This window comes from Myotis myotis, unplaced genomic scaffold, assembly GCF_014108235.1.
Source record: "Myotis myotis isolate mMyoMyo1 unplaced genomic scaffold, mMyoMyo1.p scaffold_m19_p_6, whole genome shotgun sequence".
In the NCBI taxonomy this organism is placed as follows: Eukaryota; Metazoa; Chordata; class Mammalia; order Chiroptera; family Vespertilionidae; genus Myotis; species Myotis myotis.
Genome location: NW_023416368.1, coordinates 36,127,106 through 36,146,541, shown reverse-complemented (window position 1 = coordinate 36,146,541; position 19,436 = coordinate 36,127,106). Strand labels below are relative to the sequence as shown.

The following is a 19,436-nucleotide window of genomic DNA, read 5'->3' as shown; positions in this document are numbered from 1 at the left end:
CAACTTCCCTTTAGCATGCCATTTTATAATTTCAGCATGCTTATGACTTCACTTCTCTTCATCCTTGGTGGCTGTTTAGCACAGTGGTTAACAAGCAAGGACTCTGAGCCAATTAGCCTGGGCTCAACTCCCAGCTCCAACATTTACTGGTAATGTGTAAGTTACTTAGACCCTCTATGGCTTCCCCTGTTGAGTGAGAATAGTTCCTATCACAGTGTTCTTATAAAGATTAAATGCATATAATATATAAAGTTAGCAAAGTGCTTAGAACTGTGTCTGACCCTCAGTAAGTGCTAAGTGTCATCTTTAATTATTACTGTGGCAACACTCTTTCTACAGCTTAGTACCCAGAGGCAGCTGCCTTAGCTCCTTGGAGATACCAAGGTTTTCCTCTGCCTGAAGCAACTTCTCTGGAATCTTTGCCTAATTACCTCTTTCCTGATCAACCTTTAAGGCTCTGCTTAGGTGTTATCTCCAAAAAGCCTTCTTTGAAACTCTACCTTACCTCTGTCTGCCCTAAAAGCTCTCCGTCTTCTGTTGTTTTATAGGTTCTGTACGGACCCCTAGCATAAGAGCTAACTCATTCTATCTGTTTGTGTGTCTATGTCACGATCTGGCAAAAGAAGACACATTTCTTTTCAACTTTGGATCGCAAAACAAAACCAAATTAAGTTCACATTTCACAAGTTCTACTAAATATGTCCTGTGTATAATGCATTGACTAAGTAATAATATTAGGAACTAAATCTAATTGGGCTTCCCATCTATAAAAGCTAAAATAATGATATTGTCAAAACCACAAATAAAAGTAATTTTGATAATGTCTACATGGCTTAACAGAGGGGAAAAAAGTATGGCTTATACTATATGTACTTTACATGCTCTTGTCTTCTAACCAGGGTTTTCAGAAGTAGTCTTTAATGAAAAACCAACATACAGTCACTTTTAGAATAAGCACTATCATTCTTATAGGTTGCATTAATTTGCATTACGTAATTGATTAAATGCACCTTTGACTGTAGTACCCAAGTGTATTGCTGTTAGGTTTTTGGTTGATATGATTATAGGAATCCCAATGTTAGCATTTAAAATATGTATGCTGTCATCAAATACCTACAGGCAAAATGAAACATTTTAAAATTCATGAGTGATGATTACATTACACAAAATACTATAGCTGATTTCCTGAGCACTTACATTAGTAATTATTTTTCATTCCAACTCCCCTGGGAATTTTAATTAAATGAATGTGATATTGTGAATACTCACTCAATGTGACAGGGTCTCTTGATTGCCCCTTCTTCCTGGCGGGGTGCAAATTAACAGCTGGCACTTGAAGCACCTGGCTTACTCTGTGGGGCTGATGTAGATGGGCTTTAGCTGTTTGGCCAGCTGACCTCAGAGGCAGTGGAGACATTTCTGATGATTTGGCTAATCTTTTTTCAGTTAAATTCTTGGTCACTAAAAGAAGAGAGTAAGAAACACATCATTCTGCACTTTTAGGCAAGGTTATTACCACTGACAATAAATGGCTGCTTTAAAACCACCTTTTCAACACAAAAAATAGATTAATTTTCCTAAAAATAACTTCACATAAGTATATTATTTCTAAAATTTTTGTAGAATTATAGTTAATTTTACTTCCTGAATACTTTTTTTTTTTTTAAATATATTTTATTGATTTTCTACAGAGAGGAAGGGAGAGAGATAGAGAGTCAGAAACATCGATGAGAGAGAAACATCGATCAGCTGCCTCCTGCACATCCCCCACTGGGGAAGTGCCCGCAACCCAGGTACATGCCCTTGACCGGAATCGAACCTGGGACCCTTCAGTCCGCAGGCCGACGCTCTATCCACTGAGCCAAACCGGTTTCAGCCCTGAATACTTTTTGAATCCATTAACTTCATTAGCTTCACTTCCACCATCACTTTAAAATCTTATCTATAGTATGTATGTATGTATGTGTGTGTATATATATATATTTGTGGGACAGATCCTGTCTCAGGTTTCTTTGAACAAATAGCAGAGGAGGACACTAAGCCCATGCAGACAGCAGTCCAGGGGTCACACCAAGCTGGCTTTAATAGGTTTGATGTAGAAAGGATCACAGCAATAAAACATACTCTAAACCAGTGGTTCTCAACCTTGGCTGCGCATTAGAATCACCTGGGAATCTTTTTTAAATCCTGATTTCTGGGCCTCATCCTCTGGAAATTCTGTTTCTTTATTACTAATGTTGTGGCCTCACCCCACAATAAAAAAACAGAATTTCTGGAGGATGAGGCCCAGAAATCAGGATTTTAAAAAGATTGCCAGATGATTCTCATGTGCAGCCAAGGTTGAGAACCACTGCTCTAAACCCTTGCTTAATGAAGAACACCTTGCTCAAATAGTAATAAATGAGACTCAAACTATGTCTTCATCCTTCATAGGTGATCTTTCCATTATACTCCTTTCCTTTTCCTATTAGAAGTGTTCAACATATTAATTTTAGAACAACATTTACTGAATGTTACCCTATGTTTTAAAAGTCATTGTTATATCTGAAATTTTTAAATCAATATTTGGTTGTATTTTCACTTTCTCTTTTTTTCCTGTTCATATATTTTCTCTATTACTATGCAAATACCATGCCATTTATCAATCTTAGGGTCAACCTATGATGGTTTCTATTTCCCTCCATTAGAAACACAGAAATAGAAATCTGAACGTTCCCCCTCCAATTTTCTGTCAACATTTATTACATTCTATGCTTCTTATTGGTATACACATACCCACACACATCATCCTATATAATAAAAGCCCAGCAACCATAACAGCAGAACAACCAGAACGACCACTCGACCAGTCACAATGAGGTGCACTGATCATCTCTTGGTCCCTTTCCCCGGCCGGCAGGCTCTGATCGCTGATGGTGAACTAGGGACTGGGGTGGGTGGCAGCAGGGGGCGGGACTGGCGAGTAGGCGGAACAGGCTGACCTCTTGGTCCCTCCCTCTGGCCCGTAGGCTCCAATCGCTGATGGCAAATGGGGAACCGTGGTAGGTGGTGGGGGGTGCACGCGGCGCCAGGTTAAGGCCCCTAACCCGCCGGTTGGCCCACATAGAGGGTGACCTGCAGCAGGGGCGGGGCTGGTGAGCAGGCAGGAACAGCTGATCTCTGGGTCCTCCCCCTGGCTGTCAGGCTCCCATCACTGGATGGCGAACCAGAGTGGGTGGCGGCGGGGGGCAGGGCCAGCTGCCGGCAGCTGGGGAAGATGGCCCCGATCGCAGGCTAGGCCTAGGGACCATACCCATGCACAATTTCGTGCACCAGGCCTCTAGTTCACTTATAGTTTAACACCATCTTTATTTTGTTTACAACAAATGCAGTATATTGTATCATCTCTGATTTCTGTTTTTACAACTCATGATTTCCTTGACCCAGACACACATGCATTATTTTGTACTTGAAAAAAATTTTTCAATTTTGAGAACAGGCTCTCTTTTGCCCATTATATATTTTATATATTAACAATATCAGAATGTGTCTGATTTTTCTTGTTTTACCTTACTGACACCTATGATATACCTATAATCTCTAACTGTGTTTTAATTAAATTTATTGCATCTTCTATTTGGTAAATACCATCCATGACATTTTTCATAAGGTAAACATTTCATTTATTTTTACTATGAATTTAGGGATGAAGGTAAAAATGTTCTGAAACAGAAGGGCTTCAGTATAATGTTCCTGTTTTTACAAGAAGATTTTTTAAGGCTTTTAAAAGATGAACTACTTACCCCTCTTTCTCTCCCCTAAGGTAATCAGGAATGGATGGAATTCTCTGATTAATAGGATAACATGATCTTGGCTTATGTCAGTAATCTTTTGTGAGTGAAAGTTAATTTTCTTGGTACTTCAGCACAACTCTAGAGAAGCAAATTTTTATTTTATTGTGCAATTAGTGCACATAAGAGAAAACTTGTACTCACAGGTACCATATGCAGGCTCCAACTGCAATGACATCATTTGGAACTTCTCCTCATCTGTCTCCACATCCAGACTGGAAAGATACTGCTTCACCTTCCTTGCCATCTGGGCGTCCTCGTATAGCTTCTTAGCGTTAAGCAGAGAGCTACGGCGTGCTCTTTTTTTGTGAGCACCCCCCTGAACATCTAGCATGTTTGAGTTTGTACTGCCTTGACTCAATGACCTGTAAGAATATGGAGACCACAACAAGGGGCTGTAAAGATGAGAATTAAACATGGCAGGCTGAAATGAAAATGATTTTGTTCTGTTAATACTATTTATTGCATGCTGATGTAAATGAGTTAAAAGATGGATAGCATTAATGTGAAGTAATATGGCATATAGGGCAATCTTCTAAGTTTTAAGATTTGGCAACGTGCAGAATTCAAAAGAATAATTCTTCCCTTAGCAATGAATTTAATCAGACTTGTGTTTGTGCCTGTGTAACCCATGGCACAACTGTCAAGAGTAAAAGCATCCTCTGATCCTGGTGTTCACCCCTCCTCTGAATATATGGCAAGAGCCAGAGTTAGGACAAGTCCATCCACAGCCCGATCTCTGCACCAGGGCTCTTCAGCATGCAAGTTTCTAGAGCAGCTTTGCTTGCCTGTGCTGCTTTGGACATGTACGGCCATCACTGTACCAGTCTGCAGCAGGCCCACTCTTGGCATGCTGACCAATTTTACAAGTATCCAGATGTTGGTCAAAATTCAAAGAGATAACCAGTAAGAAAAATAACAGGATTTATACTTAATTCAATATAGTCAGAAATGCAAGTAAAAGCTACTCAATACTTCCACTCACATATTATATGGTTAGGCAATATGTGGGTCTAGGACTGGGGGGTCTGATGTGATGGAACGGCAAGCTGGGCAGAAATAACCACAATTCAAACTAGCTTTAGTTTCACCCAATTCTACTCGTTTTGACCAACGCCCTTGTACAATGACTAAATCTAAAACCAGAGGAAAACTCGAAACAATGCTATTTGTCCTTTCTAACAAGGCAAGCCAACATGAGGTTTTATGATGAATTTGATTTTAAAGGCAGTTGCCATTCCAAAATAACAAAGGTATGTATCTATGGGTTTTCTAAATTAGCCTAATATTTACACAAAAACATTCCAAATACATAGACCACAACTATATAATAATTTGTTCTTCAGAATTCATATAACAAGTTTAAAACAGACACTAAAATACTAGTGTTTTCATTGTAAATTAAGTGAAACAAAGTTGTAAATGTGTTATATATTTTCTCTTTCAGAATTTTAAGATCTTTGAAATAGGGTGTATCTTACATTTTGATGGCAACTTTCAATTGCTATTGGTTAGGCAGAAACTATGACATAGTTGTGACCAATTATACTTGCAGAAAACTTCAAAGCTTGCAGAATGGTTTGGAGGAAAATCCAATGACATTAGTGAATTACTCTATTAACCCAGGAACCAAATGATTTTAAGGAGGTAGTGAATCTGACAAGTCCGAAAGCAGGCATTAAAAGGAGACTAGCTGTATTTGCAAAGCCAGCCTAAGAGCAGTAGCTTTTACCTCTTTTATGACTTGTTTAAAAAAATGTTGCATTACTAACACATTTGATGGCAATATTGTTTGGGGGGAAAAAAATCCAGAAACTAATAACTCTAAAAGTGATTTAGAAGATGTATATTCTTAATATGAAGAAGTTTTAGAAAGACTTAACCAATTTAATTTGCTTATATTCCTTTTTATGAATATAAAAGACTGTTATGTGATAAAAATACATACTTAAGTTTATAGAAGAGCTCTTTTATCAAGTATAAGTTTAATGGTACCTAAAATAATTGTGTCCAACAATTAATGTCTTAGATTCAAAGAAATGCAGTTAAATCAAGCCCCAAAATTAGCAGCACATTTTAATACAAATAATTAATACTTTTATCTTAGTTGACATTGACACACATGCACACACACACAACAAATCAAACATACATACAACATTTCTAATAAATGAAAACACTGTGATAAATTGACAACAAAATGTCTTCTACTTCCAAAACAGAAAATGCTCTGAAGCAAAGGTGTAAATACCTAGTGTCTGCTTGCATCATATAGTAAAGCTGAATCATCAGTGAATGTGGTGCATAAAGCATTCAAACACCCCAAATTCCCACTATGATATACTGACCAAGTCCTCCTCTTCATAACAGTAATGCCAGAATATAATATCTATTATCAGTGAGAAGAACCAGAAAAGACCAATGCATAAATGTATATAATACAGAAGAAAACACATGAGCAACACACAAAGAAGGGAGGAAAAGGCGGAAGAAAATTCAAGTTTACCAAACTTCAACAGAAAACAAGACCACAAACAAGACAGGACTCAAGTAAGTGGCTCATCAAAAATTCTTCTAACATGTAATAAAAACATCTAACTTCATGATTCATTATAATCTTAAATTAATGAAATTCTTCTTATGCAATCCTCTCATCCACAAACACTATCTCTTTTTCTTTTTTTAAAAAATATATATCTTTATTGATTTCAGAGAGGAAGAGAGAGGAAAGAGAGACACATCAATGATGAGAGAGAATCATTGATTGGTTGCCTCCTGCATGTCCCCTACTGGGGATCGAGCCTGCAACCCAGGCATGTGCCCTTGGCCGTAATCGAACCTGGGACCCTTCAGTCCACAGGCTGACGCTCTATCCACTAAGCCAAACCAGTTAGGGCCACCATCTCTTTCTTCATCAAAAAACAAAAGGACTACATAAGATGTTTTATTAGATCCTAAAAATTCTATTCTAAATAGTTATCTAGCTACGTATAGGCAGAGATCTGAACTTACTTGAACAAAAGGTGGCAGTTTCTGATTCTATTACAGTTTTAAGAGAGATAAGGGAATCTTTAAAAGTAGGAGAAATTTAAAATAAAATTCAATCAATGCTGTAACTTTCATGGTATTACAAGATCTGAGGAATTAAAGTCATCTTCTATTTCAATTATTTACTAACTCAATTTTATAGTATAGTTAGGATAAGGACTGTCTCTTTTTGGAAAACTGATGTCAAAACTTAACCTTTATAACCAAATCTCTTATCCATTTTTATACTTACGTATTTATTTTTATAAAACATGACATTTGAATAAAAGAAAATGGTGTGGACTCTGGAACCAGATTACCTAGATTTGGATCCACCACTAGTGAGTTGTAAGGATTTGGACAACTTTAACTTCCCTGTCCGTACCATGGGAATAACAGTATTCATCTCATAGCATGGTTTGAATAATTAAATAATTCATATAATGTGCTTAGAACAATGTATGGCAAATAGTAAGCACAGAACAAGTATTTCCTATCATCATCATCATCATCATTAACAAAAGAAAGGGACTTTTGGAACGTCAATAATAAAAAAGTAAAGAAAATAAAAGCTAGTTCTATCACTGCTTTCACCTAGTTAGCGAAAGGCATTTGTCAGGAATGTAGGCTGACAGGGTTAATAGGACGCATGCTCTTTTATGTGCGTGCATTAATGAGAAGGATGAGTATATGTTAAGAGTTGCACAACCTTCATTCCAGTTGCATTCATCTCTACACTTACCCCAGACTCCGCCACCTCTTCTTCCTGTAAGCAAGAGCCACAAACATTGAAGCATGTGTGTGAAAGGAAAGCACAGAAAAAAGACAACAGGTGAGACCAGAAAAACTCTGAAGACAGAACAGAACAGAAACATTTACTAGGAAAAATGGCAGCTCAGCAGTAACATGTCTTTAATGGAATGCAGAGGAATAATGATAGGTACTAAAAGTCAAAAACCCCTACAATATTTTAAAAATATGCTTTTAAACTAATTCTATTTTAAACCTAATTCATCTAGAGGCTTATGTTAATAAGCTTAAGGGAAAACATTTATTTACTAAAATTGTAAAACCTAGGTATTTAGGGAAAACCTTAAATTGTGGAATAGAACTTTTAAATATTTTTTAGAGAGCATTTTTGAGCCACTTATTTAAATGACAGGATGAAATGTTAAGAAAGATTTATAATTTCGCTTTTAAGTGCAGAAATTTCTCTGACAAGTTCAACAACATTCAAATTTTATAAGAAATTTGAACCAGGAAATTCAACCTAAAAAGTAAAAATATATCAAAATTTTTATTATATTGTATATCCTTATAGTACAATTGGATTGAATAAAGGCAGTTTTAAAATTATTATTCTCTCTTTTAATATATTTTATTGATTTTTTACAGAGAAGAAGGGAGAGGGATAGAGTTAGAAACATCGATGAGAGAGAAACATCGACCAGCTGCCTCCTGCACACTCCCTACTGGGGATGTGGCCACAACCAAGGTACATGCCCTTGACCAGAATCGAACCTGGGAACCTTGAGTCCACAGGCTGATGCTCTATCCACTGGGCCAAACTGGTTAGGGCTAAAATGTTTATTCTTATTTATTTAGCCTGATGCACAAAGATTCATGCAAGAATGGGCCTTCCTTCCTCTGGCTTTCCGCCTTTCCCCCTTAGCTCTAGCCCGGAGCTGCCGATGTTTCTAGCTGCCCAGAGGCCTGGAGCAGCTGGGGCGCGGCAGAAGGCCTTTGTCCCACCCTGCCTCCAGCCACTTGGCACCTGCATATGCAAATTAACCTGGCTTCTTTGTTGGGTTAATTTGCATACTCACTCCTGATTGGCTGATGGGCATCACAAAGGTACAATCAATTTGCATCTTTCTCTTTTATTAGTGTAGATATTTTTGTGCTCCTCCCAATCCCCCACTGGCCTTAGTGCACGGAATGAGTTCTAGTGTAGGCAGTCCAAGATTGTTTTTCAGACAGTAAATTGATTACTGTTAAAATAAAGGGGTTACTTTGTCCACACTATGTAATATGCACCACCAAAATGGACAATTATTTGTTTAAGAAAAATAGTACATTTTAGTCTGGATGACAAAACTGACTCAGGAAAAGTTCAGTGCCATCTAATTATAAATGTTTCACTTTCTTCTATACTATATTCCATTTAGCCCAGGCTATTCCCAAGAAAATAGCCGAGTTTATTAATTTCTTCTTCAGGTTTTCATTCTTTGTTCATTTCTGAAGCATAGCTGTACTTAGTATATTATTAACTGGTCTGGCAGAGTTGCAGATTCATTATGTCTTCAGGAACCAGAGTGCTAACATGTATGAGAGTAAATGAAGGCCCATGTAAGACAACATGCAGTGGTGGGGCCACTGTACAGGGGCATGCTACAACAACAAAACTTAAAAAACAAACAATGAAATAAACAAACCCGCCTCTAGATTTGCTTTGGTCCCTGTTCCTTACTGTTTTCTGCTTACACATTGTTAAGCAATCACATTTCTCATTACAGTTAGTGATTCGCAGGGGAGACCTGACACCCTTCCTCCATAGCTTGAGAATCTCTTAACTAGATCAACCAACCACCAGAGCAACTACTTACAAAAACAAAGGCCTCTGAACAGTAATTTAAATAAAATAAAACAAAACAAAAGAACCAATCCTAACACACACTAATTCTGTTTGGTTATAAAAATTCCATTTCTGATTTTTAAAGAACCAAATATTTTTGTTTTCTTACTAAACTGTATTTATTAAGTCAAAGGAATTGTGTCTGCCTCTGTAAATATTTCCTTTCTAAAGCTCTTTATGTACTGAAGCTACCCATACACATAGGCCCAGAGGAAAATTAGGTCAAAAATTAAACCTCTACTGTTTATTCTGAAAATTATAAAAATTACTGGGAATAGCTTAACAACATACTTCATGTTTAAGTTCCATAGAATTTGAGGAAGTCTTTGTTGTTACATTAAAAATCAGTTTTACAAGGCATTTTTAGAAGATAACTTTAATATGGATGACTACTACTACTAAAATAATATTTTCCATTTTTATTAAAGAAGGAACATGTTTAAGTCTGCACTTTCTAAATTCTGTTTAAAGAACTTACACATAAATAAAAAGGAATACCATGACTTGAGAAAAAGAATGTATTTTAGAAGAATAAAGTATGACTTAGCTGGAGCTAGAACTAAAAAATATTCAGTAAAAATAAAAGACATATGCACATTAATATTTTACAAATTAGGTTAGAAATCAGATGAAAGCATCTGTCCTTTGTGGTAACTTCAGTAAAAATCAGCAACTTATAATTAAGTTAGCTAATATTTTAGGTAACAATAACAATACAGAACTATCCATGTGCTTAAAAATGTAATGCAGAACTAGGGTTCAAATCTCAGAAAATTATGTAATCCTGGGCATTATTACCTAACTCTCTTAACTTCAGTTTCTTCATATGTAAAAGGAAGGTCAATATTACCTACCTTTAAAGGTTACTGTGATAAATGATTACTTTGAGATTGTATAAAGCACCTTGTACAGCATATAACAATGGTAAATCGTCAAAAAAAGACATATTATTATTTTGAATATATCACTTTTGATGCCACTCTATAACACTTTACACACTTCACTACCATACCTCTGTCGGAACATCATAGCTGGGTCCATGTTAGCAGAAGTCATCCTAACAACTTGACGGATTTCCTTGGCAATCATTCTTAGCTTCTCAAAATTTACTAAACCATCTACTTTGGAGTCATTTCCTATGGAATAAAAGTAAAAGTTTATAATTTTCAAAATTAAAGTATCTATATAAAGGTAGCAGAAGCCAATTTATTATTCTTGGGGGTATAAATAACTTTCTCAAACTGTCACTCTTATTTTTTAAAATTGATAAACCATAGATGGTTCAACCCTGCTCCCAGGGAATGAGCTATAGAGAGGAATTGTATTTCTAGGGAGAGTAACAATTATGAAGTGACAACAGCATAGCTTCTAAAACCAATTCCATTTATGTTATAGGCACACTAGTAAAATGAGCAGCTCCTCAAATCGAACTCTCTAGTTGCTCAGCCCACTCTCAGGCAGGTACCAGCATTTTCTCTTTTGGGCAGTGAACTTTTTAACTAGAGGTCACAAAGAATGAGCTTTGGGCTTAATTAACCCAGTGAGTTTTCTCTGGTTTACAATACTTGGAAAATTGTTAAACGAGTTGTTAACATTTAAGAAGTAGGAGATATCCCATGAAAACAAGAATTTCTGCCTTCTCTTGAAGATAAAAAGGGAAAGGATTAGATGAGAGATTAAATAATGGTAGGTCTATTTTCCCAAATGGCAATAATTAGTTAAAATTAAGAGGTGGCTGGCTCACAAGGATAAACATTTTTTAGTCTGCCATTCATTTTGCCTCTCCCAGAACTCAAATTTACAATCATGACTTTAATCATTTAATACAAATTTGCTCATTTATAAGCTTCATAATTTTTGTTTCTGTACTGTTAAGTAGTTCTTCGAGAATAATTCACATAACTTTCAAAATGGTTTACTTTTCTTTGAAAAGAGTAGGTAGAAGACCAGACTAAAAGCTCATTTGTTGGCTCGCCCAGTTCAAACCACAAGGCAAAAAGTGTGTTTAAAGAGCAATCTGTCTACAGCAGTGTTGTTGTTGTTTTTTCACACTTGTCTTTTCTTATTTTTAAATGTATTTTTATTGATTTCAGAGAGGAAGGAAGAGGAAGAGAGAGATCACCCCCCCACTGGGGATCAAGTCTGCAACCTGGGCATGTGCCCTTGACCGGAATTGGACCTGGGACCCCTTAGTCCGCAGGCCAACGTTCTATCCACTGAGCCAAACCAGCTAAGGCTCACACCTGTCTTTAACAGTTAGCATAACCCCACTTATCTCCCATGGCAGCCCTTGAGGTGCCACTGTCCGTGAAGACAAGTTTGAGAGCCATATAGGTCTGCAAGTGGCCCCCTGTCTCATAGTAAACAGCACCTATACATTGGACATACACATTGTTCAGGGTTTCAATATGAGTTGGAAACAAAATAATCTCCAAAAGTGCTTTCAAGTCGCCTAAATATATTTTGAGGGAGCATGTCAAAGCATCAAAAGATCTTATGAAAAAGGAGTGATAATGAAGGGGGGGGGGCAGTAAAATTAGGTAGTCTGAACAACACTTTTGCTGAGAAATATTAGAAAATTTGGACAAAAGCTGAAAATAAATGTTTTAAGGCATCAAAAGATATTCAGGCTGTGAAGATCTGAACGAATGAAGATCTGGGGCAGGTTTAGCATTTTCCATCTGCTGATTTCAGTAAAGGGGGATGCTGAGCTGCAAAACTAAGGAGTGCCACCCTGTCTTTTGAGGTTGGAGGAAATAACAAGTCCAGGTAAGCCTCCAATGCTTTGGGTTGAGATCCTAAAGGGCTATATTTTGGGGACTAAGAATGAACTGAATGTAGACTGGAGTAAATTGAACTGGAGTTCAATGTTAAACTATCTCAAAATGTGAAAATGAAGTAATTTTGCATTGCTAGACGCCCTAGCTGCCTGGCAGAAGCAAGGTATCAATTCTCTCTGGAGGAATGAAACATCATCTGAAACCAGATTATTTCTGTAATTTTTTAATACACAACATTTATTTGGTCAAAAATAACCAGGGCCATCAGGACAAAAGATAACATAATTAAAATAAAAAGGACAACAGAAAGGGACCCACAAAGGATCCAGATTATGGAGTTAATAGTGATAGACTTAAAATAACTATATTGAATATGTGTAAAGATATAAAACGAACAACACTGAGAACTCTGGCAGAGATCAAGAAGATGAAAAAATAAATTTGTAAACTGGAAAACTGGAAAAACACACATAGAGTAATTAGGAACTCACTGATAAATTTAACAGTAAATTAGACATAGCTAAAAAGAGTATTAACTGAACAACAGGTTGGAAGAAAATATCCAGAATAAAGCATGGTGAGACAGAAAGATGAGAAATACATAAAACAGTATATGAGATAATAGGGGCAGTAACCAGGTCTAACAGAAGTGAAATAAAAATCCCTAAAAGAAAACTCAGAAGGACAATAAAAAACTTGAAGACAGAATGAGAGGATTTTTCAAAACTGATGAAAAATATCAAAATGCAGGTTTCAGGATCTTTTATAAACAAGTCAGAATTAAAACAAAACCAAAATCCTACACCTAATCACATTATAGCAAAAGTAGAGAAGAACACTATAAAGCAGCTATGGGCAAAAGAGCAGAATACAGTCAAAGAAACAGCAAGTAAGACTGACAACTGACTTCTTAACATTAACAATGGGAGCCAGAAGACGGAATGTTATCTCACCAAAATTATGCCTTAAGTATGAATATGAAGTAAATATATTTTCAGATAAACAAAAACTAAGATATTTCATCAGACTTGCACTTAAGGGAATAATAAACAGCTTTCTACAGGGGAAAAAAATCCCCCATCAATATGGAAGCTTTGAAATGCAGAAAAGAATGAAAAATAGTAATACATCATCATTGTACGGGTAAAGCTAAATAAATACTGACTTTACTAAACAATGATAGTATCATGTAGGACTTAAGGGCATGGCAACAAATGCATATAATTTAGAGGTGAGTAAATAAAATCTAAATGGTCTAAGTTCTTTGTATTGCCTGACACACAGAAAAGTACTAATGAATATTAACCTAACTAATATCAGTAAGTAGAAATACTATGTCTAGTGTAACACCAGCAAAATAGTAAAATAGGGCACTGATTTTCAAACTTTTCCATCTCACGACTCACATAAACTAATTAATAAAATTCTGTAGACATACCAAAATATATATTTTTGCTGACCTGAAAAAAAGGTATAATTTTGATATATTCACACCAGAAAGCTTTATTGGCTTTTATCATTTTTTAAATATGACAATCTAAGGGAAAAGAGGTCAGGTATTGCATGTTTTAAAAATTTTGCAGCTCAATGGTTGAAAATTGCTGAAATAGTGTACAGTTAGCTAATTTATGGAGTAGGACAAATACCATGCAAATAAAACCCCCAAATCCAATCAAAACAAAATAAAACAAACAAAATAACCCACAAAAAACCCCCACAACAATTCAGGAAGACTTTGGATGAAACATATGGTAAAAGATAAACAAATCAGGCTTTTAAAACTAGGAACTTGCTGTTCACCAAAAGAAACCTTAAGACAATTTGTTTCATACCCAAGGTTTATAAAAAAAATTCTTAAACATTTTATTTAACAGCTGACTACCTAATAAAAAACTGGCAAGAAACCCAAATTGACAATTGACAAGAGGACAAGTAAATATATAAAAGGGTGCTCTTCCTCATTATAATAAGGAAAATGCAAATTAAACCACACTACTGTTGGAATAGGTAAAAAACAAAAATACCAGAAACACCAATCAGAAAGGATATATGCACCCCTATGTTCATAGCAGCACAATTCACCATAGCTAAGATCTGGAAACAGCCTAAGTGCCCATCAGTAGATGCATGGATTAGAAAACTGTGGTACATCTACACGATGGAATACTATGCTGCTCTAAAAAGGAAGGAACTCTTACCATTTGCAACGTCATGGATGGAACTGGAGAGCATTATGCTAAGTGAAATAAGCCAGTCAATGAAGGAAAAATACCACATGATCTCACTCATTCATGGATAATAGAGACCATTATAAACTTTTGAACAATAATAGATACAGAGGCAGAGCTGCCTCAAACAGATTGTCAAACTGCAGCGGGAAGGCCGGGGAGGGTTGGGGGGCAGGAGGTAGGGGGGTGAGAGATCAACTAAAGGACTTGTATACATGCATATAAGCATAACCAATGGACATAAGACACTGGGGGATAAGGGAGGCTAGGGGACTGTCTAGGGCGGGGGGATAAAATGGACACATATGTAATACCCTTTGTCATACTTTAAGCAATAAATAAAACAAACAAACAAACAAACAAAAAGAAAACAAAAATAAATTTACCATGTGTGGTAAGGATGAGGAACAATGAGAACTCTAACAACACTGGCAGTGTTCCACTTGACTAGATAATATCAAAATGTTTTCTATAGTTGGTCTATTTTCATATTAGCCTTTTATTATATAGGATATCTTTTCAGCATAATATATATCACTAAAGTTTACCCAGTTAAATGCAGCAAATTTTAGGAATCCAAAACCCACATCATTGAAAAGAACAACTGAACCAGTCTCTATGACATGCACTGACCACCACCAGGGGGCATGTGCGGAACATGCCGGAAGGTGGCTGTGGCGGGATGGTGGAGCAGGTGAGCAGGAGTGCCAGACCAAGGCGGGGCGCCGATCGCTATCCTTCTCAGCACTTGTACCTGCTGCCGGTGCCAGCCCTGCTCACACCCGCTGCTGGCACCAGAGCCGCCTCTCACACCCACTGCCAGCGCCTGCCCCACTTGCACCTTCAGCCGGTGCCCGGCGCCAGTCCCCATCACTCGGTGCCCCCAGAAGATGCAAGTGATGGCTGCCGGCCCTGATCGCCCCTGAGGGCTTCTCCACCTCCCCCTGCTCCTGAGGGGCAATTGGGGCAGTAGCTACTGCTTGCACCCACTGCTGGTGCCGGCCCCAATCGCTCCATGCTGTCACCACGTAGGATGGCGGTGGCGGGAGCAGAGCTGCTGGCAGACAGGGGACTGGGGGCCGTGGTGGGAGGGTCAGGTGGGGATGTGGAGGATGGGCCAAGATCCGCCCCTGTGCCTACCACAGTCTCACAGCCCACAGTTCCTTTCAATGTGCACGAATTTGTGCACTGGGCCCCTAGTATTTGATATAATAAATCACAATTCTCTAAAATCAGCTGAAGTTAAACATGCTAATTTTCAAATAACTTTTAAATACCTTCATGTAGAAATGTCATATCTTTCTTGACAACGGGGAAGAGTGGAATAATTGGAGGCTGCATGCTTTGACTACTAAGAATATTTCTATACTTGGCCATGTTTCTAGATGGATCAAAAAGGTCTTGCAGATCTTGCAGGTGTTTCTCATACTTGCTTGGTAACTTTTCCCAAGTACCTTTGAGTCGTGCTACAGATGCCAGGTTCAAGCCACTGCCAAGGATGAGAATCAAAACATTAAAAAGAGATCTGGGTAAGACAAAGGACTCAGGCAGATAAAGTGCATAAACCATGTTTCTCTAATAAATCTAAACTAAGCAGGGAAATATTTCAATGTGTTGAAATAAACAGAGAACCATAAAATAAATAAATAAAAAGGATTCCTTGATCATAAAACTGAAAATCCTCTTTCAGAGAAACTACATTACTTACCTATAGTTGTATACCTATAGCCTTTACCTTATAGTTTACATGCTAATAGGCAAAAAATAATTCCATAAAACACACAACTTCAAAATAAACCAAGTATCACAATATTATTTGTTTTACTTAGAAATAACTTTATGGAGATACTATCTATTTGTGAGTGGTTTAAGTAATGCTGAGCACAACTGTTATATGAGTGAGGTAATTCTGGGGCTGAGGCAATCTTCCTTCTCTGAGATTTTGTACACTAATGTCCCTGACTGCATTATTTCCATATCCCTAGGTACTCATCCCTTCCCCCAGGGCTTCCATATATTCAATGTCTCGGTTCTACAGGATTTTAAACACCCTCAGATAGCCCTAACTTGAAAAATAATTCATGCCAATTAGGCTTCAACTCTTCCCTATCCCTTTACTTCTATACTAATATCCCATAGGTAGGCTGTCACATGAATAGCACATAAGCAGTGTCTCAATTTTCTCACTAGTAATCCCACTTTTATTCTAAGCCACCTGACTTTCAATCATACCCTTTTATTTAAAATATTCTCGTGTTATTTTGAGGTGTGATGATATCTTTGTTCCTTTTGTTTCTCAGAAACCATTCCAAACAACTACAAAAAATGAATAACAATGCAAATTTCATTTCCAACGAAATAAGTAGATATCTGTAACTCCTAAACCCATTAGAAAGGACGACAAAGAATAGTCAAGGTCAAATCAGAAGTATGTGAAATACTGAAAAAATGATGTCACAGCTGAAGATTTCAATGAAAGCTGATAAAGCACAGTTCTCCAAAGCATGTAATCACCCTGAAGGCAAAAACAGCAATCTCTTATTTGATACAACACAACAGAGACCATAGGCTGACAGAATTAGGCAGGGGCTAGACTCTGTTCTTTATGATGAGGGAGTGTCAGGGAAAATAAGATGATAACAGTACGCACAATAATAGAACATCATGGCGAGAAGCAATTTAACAGTGAGACAGGATAGAAAGGAGAAACTCTTAGTTATAAACAGCCCAAAGGTGCCAATCTTTATTTGCTGAAAAGAAGTAAAAAGTAAAACTATTCACATACAAGTTCAATTCCTGCTAGCCTCTAATACTACCCTGGCTCCTCTCCCACAGGAACCTCCTGCAAATAGTCGGTATAAGAAAACTCATGTCATTTAAAAAGAAGGAATGAACACAGGATCTATAACAAGCTGCCACAAGGAAAAACAAGTATTTTAAAAAACAAAGCAAAACAATGTTGCCAACAATTAAATAAAAACTGGGAGTAATTAACAACGTAGCCATGATTTCAAATGATTTAACAAAGTAAGTAAAGAGCTTAATGCAGTGATATCAGAGTTTAGAAAAAACATGGTAAGAGAAGTTGATAAAAAAAGTAAAGTTCAGAAAAAAAGGGAAGAAAAAATAAAACAAACAGAGAAATGAAGGCCACATTGGAACCTATATAAACAAAAAATGACACTGCTAAAAAACATGCAAGTGACATGAAAAAAAACAATTAATAAAAGCAATCAATTGAAATGTACAGTTGGAAAGGATGAAAGACAACAGATATGGAAGACAAAGGAGCTCTAAAATTTCTGTAAGTGGTATCCTTGAAGAAGAAAACAAAAATAATGGAACTGAAAAAAGAAAACATTTAAAGGTAAAATTTGAAGAAACATTCCAGAAACCAAAGAATTGAATCTACAGATTGAATAGACAGCACAGTTCCAGAGAACCTAGTATAGAACTAAAAAGATGAAAAGGTAAATGACTTTAGAGATACACAAAGAATCTGGGAAGTAACCTCAGAAACTTAAACAGCTATATAAAATGCTAGTTGTGGAGCCAATGTCTATGAAGTTTCCAAGAAATAACATTTGAGAAAAGAATTTTAAAGCTAGACAAACTAAAAACTGAAGTTCAAAGGCAACAGAAAGGCGCTTGAATATGCTCAGAAAATATAATTCCCACAAACTCCAACCAAGAGACAATTGGACAGAGTGATGTCAGCATCACAGCAGCATAAGATGTCCCTCATTTTATTCTCCCACCCCAACAACAAAAATGAGGCATATATCCATGAACAAAAGTGCTTCTGATGGAGTTGTGGGACCCTGCACCATACTCCAAGGGATCTGGGAGGAGCCTCAATCACAGGTGTATCGGATAATAGGTAGCTAAGCTTTGGTACAGGTTTGGGAGTGTCCTACAGGAGATTGGGGGTGTTCTAGCCCCTCTCAGCTGTGGTCTGAGAACACCTGCAAAACACTGACCTGGGGAGTCACCTACAGCCAAGAGAGCCTTGTGAAAATCCAGGTTTCCGGAGGAGAATTTCCAACATTTGGTCGGAGTAAAACAAAACAAAACAAAACAAAACAAAACAAAACAAAACAAAACGAAACAAAACAAAACCAAAACAAAACAAAACAAAACGAGTTTGGATGCACTAAAGGAGGTAAAAAGAACAATTTGACTTTACTGGCATCATTCCACCCTGCACTACTTAGGGCTAAACTAGATGGCTCATGGTTTCTCCCATGGGGTAAAGGGAAAGCCAATGAGTGAATGCTTGGTTTCCCTAGCTGTGTGGGACAATGCCAAGGACACTGATTTCTCTCTCACAGAGTCCAAATCATTAAAGTGAAAGCTCCATTACTGAGGGGAAGGTGCAGATCGGGTGTGTGGAATATGAGATTCCTGGAAGGTGTTACAGGGATGCAGTTCCTGCTGACTGCATCTGGACTACAACAGGAAGCCCACCCAGGAGACAAAGGGAACACCTCACCTATAGATCCCTCCCATGGGCACCTGCAGTGCACCTGTACCAAACCCATACCTCCCCCTGCTCTGCTGCTGACTCCCGGTGTAGGGTCCTGAGACCAAGCTCTCTGGTAGAGGGAGCATACGCAGGTGTCTGCAGGCAAAGGAAAAAACCACAAACGGCTACCATCAAGGAAACAAAAGAGATGCTACAAGCAACGGACATGATGTGTTATAGGATTGAGAGAAGACACAAGCTTCATAATTCTGCCACAAGAAAAAGCAGGAAGCATAGAGCAGGTGTGTTCATACACCTGGGAAAGCCTCAAAGCTATAGGAAGGTTGCCCTAGCCAGTTTGGCTCAGTGTATAGAGTGTTGGCCTGAGGACCAAAGGGTTCTGGTTTGATTCCGGTCAAGGGCATGTACCTTGGTTGCAAGCTCCTCCCCAGCCGGGACCCTGGTTGGGGC

The 19,436-nt window shown here is 37.5% G+C and overlaps 1 protein-coding gene across 18 annotated transcripts in view; it reads right to left on the bottom strand.

Annotated features, from left to right (window-relative positions):
- The window catches only part of RAPGEF6 (Rap guanine nucleotide exchange factor 6), a 194,333-nt gene that overhangs the window by 19,351 nt on the left and 155,546 nt on the right, over positions 1-19,436 (bottom strand). For 13 of the 18 annotated variants that reach the window (XM_036312320.1, XM_036312322.1, XM_036312315.1 and 10 more), the window contains 4 exons: positions 15,778-15,989; positions 10,505-10,628; positions 3,975-4,225; positions 1,270-1,461 (listed from right to left, as the gene is read on the bottom strand). In XM_036312320.1, the coding sequence (XP_036168213.1) occupies positions 1,270-1,461; positions 3,975-4,225; positions 10,505-10,628; positions 15,778-15,989 (779 nt within the window). Of the gene's footprint in view, positions 1-1,269; positions 1,462-3,974; positions 4,226-7,599; positions 7,624-10,504; positions 10,629-15,777; positions 15,990-19,436 lie in introns of all 18 variants that reach the window. The other 5 variants (XM_036312334.1, XM_036312324.1, XM_036312316.1 and 2 more) reach the window with 2 other exon arrangements.